This window comes from Capsicum annuum, chromosome 10 (assembly GCF_002878395.1).
Source record: "Capsicum annuum cultivar UCD-10X-F1 chromosome 10, UCD10Xv1.1, whole genome shotgun sequence".
Lineage (NCBI taxonomy): Eukaryota > Viridiplantae > Streptophyta > Magnoliopsida > Solanales > Solanaceae > Capsicum > Capsicum annuum.
This window is the reverse complement of record NC_061120.1, coordinates 157,535,598-157,544,537: the sequence shown is the minus strand read 5'-3', so window position 1 is coordinate 157,544,537 and position 8,940 is coordinate 157,535,598. Positions and strand designations below refer to the sequence as shown.

General features: G+C 29.3%; 1 protein-coding gene across 1 annotated transcript; it reads right to left on the bottom strand.

Annotated features, from left to right (window-relative positions):
• Positions 1–231: 231 nt before the first annotated feature.
• On the bottom strand, positions 232–8,280 carry LOC107845999 (jasmonate-induced oxygenase 4). Its single transcript, XM_016690526.2, has 3 exons — positions 7,250–8,280; positions 3,075–3,408; positions 232–742 (listed from the first exon to the last, which is right to left on the bottom strand). Exons 1-3 carry the CDS (start codon positions 7,744–7,746, stop codon positions 494–496), a joined length of 1,080 nt encoding a protein of 359 aa, XP_016546012.2. The 5' UTR covers positions 7,747–8,280; the 3' UTR covers positions 232–493.
• Between the last annotated feature and the right edge of the window lie 660 nt (positions 8,281–8,940).

Genomic DNA, 8,940 nt, shown 5'->3' with positions numbered 1-8,940 from the left:
AACAATTTATCACAAAAAGAACAATTAATACCCAAATTTATAATTAGAAGAACACTTTATATTTATTGAAGGGATAAACAATTTATCACTAAACTAAAAATTGTTTAGTGATTTTATTCGTGGTACTTGGACAAAGGTGAGTGATGTTTTCCATTAATAAAATAATTTTATAACTTTATTAGTACAATAAAATAGAAAGTTGAGTGACGATAACGAATCATCAGTAAACAATTTATCACAAAAAGAACCATTAATACCCAAATTTTATAATTAGAAGAACATTCTATATGTATTGAAGGGATACACAAGATCTCAAAAAAGAAAGTGAAGACGGGGCATTTACTGTGTTTTTTTTTTTTAAACCAATTGGCATATAAATACAGTAGTTTCCTAAATACGACAGAACATACAAAAGGTAATCTAACAATCTTGGTGATTGGACCACTACTGGTTTTGTTTGTCTTGCAATTTTATCGGATGTCTACAAAGGACATTATGTTGGCGATTTTAGTGAATCAACTTGAGATTTTCCACTAGGTCCCTTCGTTCTAATGAAAGCTCGATACTCGTTGAACGTTGTCGGTAAATATAACGCGGGCCGATCTTCCGTCACGAGCTCATCTGCAGGTTTAATGAATAAGTCACCTCCTGGATTGTAGAAGAACGCTAAGGATACTCGTTCTTTGGCAGAATTGACGATCACACGGTGCTCTACGCTCTTGTATATTGCGTTGCTTAATACCTGCATGCAGTCATAAAAAAAAAACTAAGCTTGTAAAATGCAATATTAAATATAAGACAAATTAAACAACCATATTCAAAATTATGTGTCTATTTTAAAGGTTATTTTGTAGAATATAATCGGGTCAAAGTAAACATATTGTAAAGCCCCACCGCCCACCCCACACATAATCACACAAAACAAGATAAAGTATACTTAAGTATAAAGAAACTTTGCGCTGTTAGTATATATAAGATAATTAGTAGGCTTACACCGTACGGAGCACAGTCTAATGTTGATCCTTAAAAATTCTACTTAATATATAATTTTATTATTTCATTAAAGAGTAATTATATAATTACCCCATTGATGTTGGCCGAGATTTTCAAGAAGACACTTAAATTTTGAATTCGACTCATTACCCCATGATTCTTACTTAATCCGTTGTAAACACACCATTTTTTGCTGAATCTCAGTCACAACAAGGAGAGTGAAATACACGCGTGAAATACACGCGTCAATCAGGTGCTGTCACGTGTCAAATACGTTTAATTTATATTTTTTTAAATTTTTTTAATAAAATTTTACTTTTTATTTAATTTAACACACCACCCCCTCTTCCCCGACCCCCCCCCACCCCGCAACCCCCCCCCCCCCCCCAGAAGCTCTCCTCCACTCCCCACCCCCATTTAGCACCCCCACCCCGTCCAACACCCCCACCCCATCAGCATCTCCCCAAACACTCCCTCCGTCACCATTCTCTGTCCCCGTTCATTTTTTTTCAAATCAATTGAAAAAATAATTTTATGATTGAATTGAGAGTTTTATAATTGAATTGAGTTTTAAAGATAGTTAAATGATATGATTTAACTGAAAAATTGAGCTTTAATAATAAGATTTTTTTTTTAAAAAAACAAAAGCTTCAATGGAGGAGTTTTAATGGTGACATTATGTTTAAGAGCTTTAATGGTGTTGAAGAAGATATTGTGTTGAAGAAGAAATGGTGGGTAGTTAAATGATATGATTTAGTTGTAAAATGGAGCTTTAATGAATGATTTTTTTAAAAATAAAAAGCTTCAATGGAAGCTTTAATGGTGAATTGAGTTGAAGAAGAAGGAGGCGGAGAGGGGGGATGATTTTAAAAAATAAATATTATTTTTATAAAAAAAATATAAATTATATATTAAATTATTTTACACGTGACAGCTTTTAATTGGTCAAAAAAGTCAAATTAAGCCCTTTCACGCGTCTGTGGCGCGTGTATACACGCAGAGGGTCAAAATGGTGTTTTGCAACGAAAAAAGAAGAATCGTGGGGCAATAGGTCTAAGTTAAAGTTTAAGTGTCTTTTTGCAAATCTCGGACAAGATCAGAGGGTAATTACGTATTTACTCTTAATTAAACCTTCATTTGTTTGGTTGATAAATTCTAAATTAGGTATATATTATTATATTTAGATTGATGAAATTTGTATAACAATATTTTAGGTTGTTCAAACTTCTATGACATTGCTAATCAATTATATTTTTTAAAATAATCTAAATGTTTAATTATTATGATTTATAATATTTTTTCTTCTATTTTACTAACTAGAAGTGACATAGTAAAATTATTATAATAAATACTTGTGAAATTTTTTCAATTAATCTCATATAAGACGTCAAGTTGATTTAAAACATCAAAAAATAATTTATTATTTTATTCTTATTTTATCTTTTTTATTAAATATTATTAATTTTTTGATACTTGAATGATTTATAAAAATATCAAAAATAATTTATTATTTTATGTCTATTTCTTTTATCAAATACTCCCTCCGTCCCATTTTACCCGTCCCAAATTGGCTAAGTTGATGTCGCATTTTACTTGTCCCATTTTACTTATCAAGATAAGACAAATTTTTCTTTCCATGTTTTACCCTTTTCATTAATTATATTTTCTTTAAATTAAAATGTAAACATCATTTAATAGGGGTACTTTGGTAAACTAGCCATGTTATTTATTATTTTTTTCTTAATTGATGTGTCATCCCAATTTGGGACAAGTAAAATGGGGCGGAGGGAGTATTATTAATTTTATGAGTGATTATAGAAGCAGCTGAAACAGTCATGTCATAAATGTCTATTTTAAAATTTTTATTAAATATTTTTAATTTTTTAATACGTAAATGACTTATAAAAATTAATTAGGGGTAATATAGTAATCACAGTTGAAGCAGACATGTAGACGATGAGCTGCTTGAGCTGCTTATTGTAACTTATCGTATAGGATAAAGTCATTATTATTGAGAATTAGATGTTATGAGATCCCAGTTCTTTTTTTTTTTTTAAACCTATGAAAAAAGAAATACATACCTGAATTTGATCTCCAATGTTGACGATGAAGGCATTAGGAACAGGTTTAACAGTTATCCAGTCATCGCCATGGCGGACTTGGAGGCCGGCTACGTCAGTGTCGGGAAGGAGAAGGGTCATGCCACCAGGATCAGAGTGGGAAGAGAGGCCGAGTGTTAAGTCCGGCTGGGGACATTTTGGGTAAAAATTTACCCTTAAGCATGCACCTCTTTCATTGTCTCCACCAAACTTTTTGTGTAGACAATCCTCATTTAATCCTAGGTTTATAGACAAGATCTTCGTTATTTTTTCACATAATTTCACTACTTCTTGTCCATATTCAGCAATGATTTTCCTGAGTGGTCACAAACCATAACAAAAAGAAAAAAACAAAGTTAGCAAAGAAATATTGTGATGGACAAATATACGGATATCAGCACGTTTGACATGTTTTTAAGGAGAATTGTGCCTTTTAAAAAAGATACTATCAGACAGAAACCTGCACTACCAACTAGCCAAGGTGGCCAGGACCACTGTCCCAAACTAGATGAAGTTGACAAACTATACATTAGATTCAAATTAATAATGGAAATGATGTCAGTCAGTAAATTTTAATTTGTGATAGCAACCATTATCATCATTTTTATAGTAATCATTTGCTTTCTTCAAATGAATTGTCATATTTTTCTTTTTAGTATGTTATAGAAAAAACCATGTTTTCCCTCATTTAGAAATAATTCGATTTTAACCTTTTTAATTTATTCCTAGTGAGATGACTTATAGTAACATAAATGTTACACAATTTGTTTCAAATCACAAATTTCAAAAATTATTTTTCTTTGTTAAATTTTGAGACATCAAACGTCGCCACATAAATTAGGATTAATGAATATCATTTATCAATAGGTTTAACTATAATTACGCAATAAATAACCTGATTATGTAGATATTTATTGTACCCCATTAGTGCATCAAAAGGTATGCTTGCCGAAAATGTCAAAAATCAACTTATCTCAAGAAGTAGTGACTCCACTCAATTTATTAATAATTTAACTTTTAAATGCATCTCAATATTTAATAAAATAATCTATAATTGCACAAATATCTACAATTTATTTTAAATCATAAATTTAAAAAAAAAATCATAAATTTCTTGTTCAATCAAACAACTATTACTTAAATTGAGACTGGGAGAGGACTTCTCATTATACACACTTTTGGAGAGTGTAGTTTATACCTGACAAATCATCTGACAAGTGTTTTTGTTAGTAATTTGTATATAATCAAGATTATAGAAAGTATTTTTAAGTGTCTAAGTTATTTACAAAGGGATTGTTAATTTGGTAGTGTGTATAAGATGGGGTGTACTAATAATGGTTGTATTTGTAATGTTAGTTTCAATTTTGCTTGCATTAGTTATGTTGACATTATTTTTTATATACTATATGGTTTGATGTATTAAAAATAACATTTCTTATATAATTTTTATTAAAATAGTTATTTGTTTACAAAAATACCTTTTACACTTCTTTAGAACAACATGAGTTCCAACTACCTGAGGAGAACCAACTACTTTTTACTAATGCAGCCTTGTCTATTGTTTGTTGGATTGTTCAAAATTTGAACTTCAAATCGTTAATATGAGAGACAGAAGAGAAAGAAGACTCACCTATTATATTATAATAATAATAATAATAATAATAATAATAATAATAATAATAATAATAATAATAATAATAATTTTTTATTTTTATTATTATTATTATTATTTCGATAAGAGTCCAAGCTTAATTTGGTTAGAGAACTGATAATTTTGTAGCTTTTTTTGCCTCTTTAGTTCCTCCAAAAAATTGAATGATATGCAGCATAATGGAAAATTTTCATACAAGATTACGAGATTTAAATGCAGAATGTGGCAAAGCACAGAGAAAGAACTTAGGCAAAGTAATGAAAAAGGAAGTGGAAAATATTCTAGTAGCGATTTAAGAGGTAATTTGATCATTAATTAAGTTAATGCATGTATGTTGAACTTCTTTATATTGCTAATACATGAAAGATCGATAGTGATAGTAGTAATACCTAGCTCAACACATGATAGTGTGTATAACTAATACAAATATTAGTTATACATAAGTTAAACATATGTGTCAAACAAGATACTAAGGGATCGTTTGGTAGAGTGTATTAAAAAGTTAATGCATGCATTAGTTTAATGTGTATTAGTAGTATCTTATTTGGTATATTTTTTACCCTATGTATAACTAATGTTTGCATTAGTTATACACTCTATTGTGTATTGAGGTGTGTATTACTAATATCTCAAAATTCATGGGATTAGTAATGCAGTGGATTTAATGCATGCACTAACATGCTTAAAGACACTATTATCCCTCAAAAAATTTTCTGCATCCTTTTCAATATATATATTGAGGGTATTATATAAAAATAAATTTTTTAAAAAAAAATTATGTAATTCATGTTATTTTTGATACATCAAACTAAACACTGCATTAGAAAAATATAAGCATAACTAATGCAAACATAGCTAATAGAAGCATTGCTAATCAATATAAGTATTACTAATACAACATATTTTGCATTATTCTTATACACTCTACCGAAATAATATATAAAAACAATTCTTACATTATATTTTTCAATACACTCTACCAAATGAGCCCTAAAATAAAGTTTCTACTAATTAATTTGGTTTAATTATTTTATAGGAGTGATTTGTTAGACTTGAATTAAAAGTACTTATTTTAAAAGAAATTATTTTTTCAACTTCACTAAAGAGCTGGAAGCAACTTCTGCTATTGCTTTGAAGAAACATTTGGCCAAACACATTTATGTTTCTTTATAAAACATTTGGCCAAAGACATTTGATGAAGATACTTTTTCTTTTAAAAAAACAAAAGAAGTCAACAACCATTATTGACAGTTAAAAACTCGGCCCAACAGTGTTAAAAATTAAAAATAATTTATTATTTTATATGTATTATTAAATATTATTTATTTTTTAATATTTAGATGCTTATAATATTAAAAGTTGTACACTAACATTATTGTTTAATTTATTTATTCTTAAGCTATGAAAGTCAGACATGAATAGAAAGAGTAAAGATATCGATGAGACTTGAGATCATCTAATCTTTTCCAAACGATACCCAATCCTATCTAGGTAGATCATGTCCCACGGTACATGCTAAATCTTTAAAAAAGCAATCCATCTTAATTCTGTGATATTTAGATAATTTAACTAAATTTTAAAGTTAAATTGTATTAATTAGATTAATTTTTCAATTAATATATTAAACATTCAAAACCTATATTAAAAAACTAATACTCCATGAATTACTATGTTTGTCATGCTAATATAACATAAATATATATTTGTAAAATTTATATAATGTAAAATTCAAAAAACATCACATAAATTTGAACAGATTAAATGTTTAACCAAAATCCTCTAAAAGAAACAAGAGAACATAGAGAGAGAAAAAAAAAGGAAATGATTAACAAACCTTAAGGGCTTAGTTCTTGCGAAGAATAACTAATCTCAAAATTAATTTTAAAATAAATTTATTTTATATTTATTTAAAATAAGTTAACTTATCTTAAAATTAGTCATTTTAAAATTATAACATTATTTTTCTCGTTTATGACGAACAAGATAATTAATTTTAAAGTAAGGTATTCCCAACCAAATGACCCATAAAGACGTATCAAACATCTGAGAATGTGTAGGGTCGCATATATATTTTATTGAAAGAAAGTAGGTGCGAATACGCATGTTTTAGTCCTTTGATTTTAATTATACTATTCACTTGCTATAGTTTCTAGCAATATATATATTTTCTCTTTTTAAATTTTACGTGATATTCATTTTATTTATTCACTATACTAAAAATAGTTATCTACTTTTATTTATATAGTTTAAAAAATGAAGAGATTGTTTATCATTTTATGTTTATTTTATTCTTATTAATAAATACTACTTCATTTATCAATATTTAAATGACTTATAATTAATAGAAATATTACAACCAAAATTACATTTCATTGTTTTCTAAATGGTATGTCAAGACAAATACAGACAAGAAATAATTTATTTAAGTGAAAATTAAGTTAATAACTTATTACTAAATAAAATAAAAAAATGATACAATATACTTTTTGCAAACAAGAATATTTACCTGCATGTAATGGGAAGGCAAGGCCATTTCTTCTCATCTCTCAACGGGTCAGGAAGATAATGAAGGAAGAAATAATCACTCCAGTCCAATTTTCCACCTTTCTCCACTCCAAGCCTGCTTCCATACCCCTCATAAGTAACCGGTGAATTCGCGTACTTCTGCTTCTCCTCAAGCGGGAGATGAAAGAAGTCCCGCCAAATACCACGTGTGTTAGCCATGAGTTCATGGCTAACGCCATGATTCACCACCTGGAAGAAACCCCATTCGCGACAAGCCTTGGAAATGAGCTCCATAGTTTCATCGCGAATGGATTCATCGGACGACTTCAACTTCTCAAAGTCAATTAATGGAATATTATCAACATGGGACGTTGTCTCCTTGAAACATGGCCTGTCCGCTGGCTGTTTAACGAACCTGTCAGGGATTTGTCGAATGCCACTTTCAGACAGTGCTTGAACTCGGACAATTGGTTCGGGCCAGCTTTGCAAGCAACTCATGATTGTCTTGGTTCAATTGAGTAACGGTTCGTTCTGGTATTGCTAACTATATATAATTATGTAGCCTTGAAGAGTATTATCACTATCTTGTCCAAGATAAGTTGTGGTCGTAATAGTGCCCAAATAAAGTAAAGAAAGAGATGGGGACTTTTAAGAGCCGAGCTAAAGGTTGAATATATGGGTTGTGGACGATAATGACGAAAAGAATAAGCGAAGTTGACGTGAGCTAGAGAACATGATTTTCATAAGAGATTCAAAGCCATATATAGAGAGAGAAAAGAGCAAATTAAAGTAGATTTTATTTTACGTGTAGACACGTAGTATTGCAAACAACGAGACAAGACACAGTTAAAGAGTTAATATTATGTCACCGCTGAAAACAAAGGGAGATTAGCATAGCAGTAGTAGTTATTAATTAAGGGTTATGAAGATGTGGAGACAGATTTATATGCTCAAACAAATTAAAGAGATTAAGTGCTTACGGTGCCGTGGTGATCTTGACTTGTTCAATGTGACTGTGTCCTCACATAGTGCTCCTAGAATGGTAGCCTTAATGTACTAAGTATAGAACTTTTTAATTAATGTGATTTGGTCAAACTTATATAATGTATTCATAGTTTCCCATTCACTGTTGTTTAGAAAAGTTACGGTATTCTAAGGCACCTGTTAAATATGCAAATGATTTGTTTGTCTAGAAGCAAGTCATGTCGATATTTGCCATTAGAAGTAAACTAATATTCCATCTAGATTTATTTGTCTTAGTCACTATTTAAAAAGTCAAATAATATTTTCTTTAATTATAACTTTTTAAATATTATAAATTCTTACTATTGTGAATTTTTTATATAATTTTTAAATATACAAATTTTATTTCAATAAAGAGTTGAAGATTTTACTTTTGAATTCACACCACATATTTTTAATCAATCCAAACAAATATTAGAATTTAGAGCAAAAGGACATGTGGCGTGTAGAGAGCTCCCCAAAACTCCACTACTGTAACCCGAGAAAATTGAAGGAAAGGTGTTATTTAAGTATTGAATGAAGGATTGGTGACATTGACCAACTTAAAGGGTCAAACATAATTAGGAAACTTGATTAAGTTAATTGTGAACTTGATTAATATTTTTAAAACTTTCTAATCTTTTCAAAAAGACAAATCAACTCACACCCCTCTCCTTCCCAAATCAACCG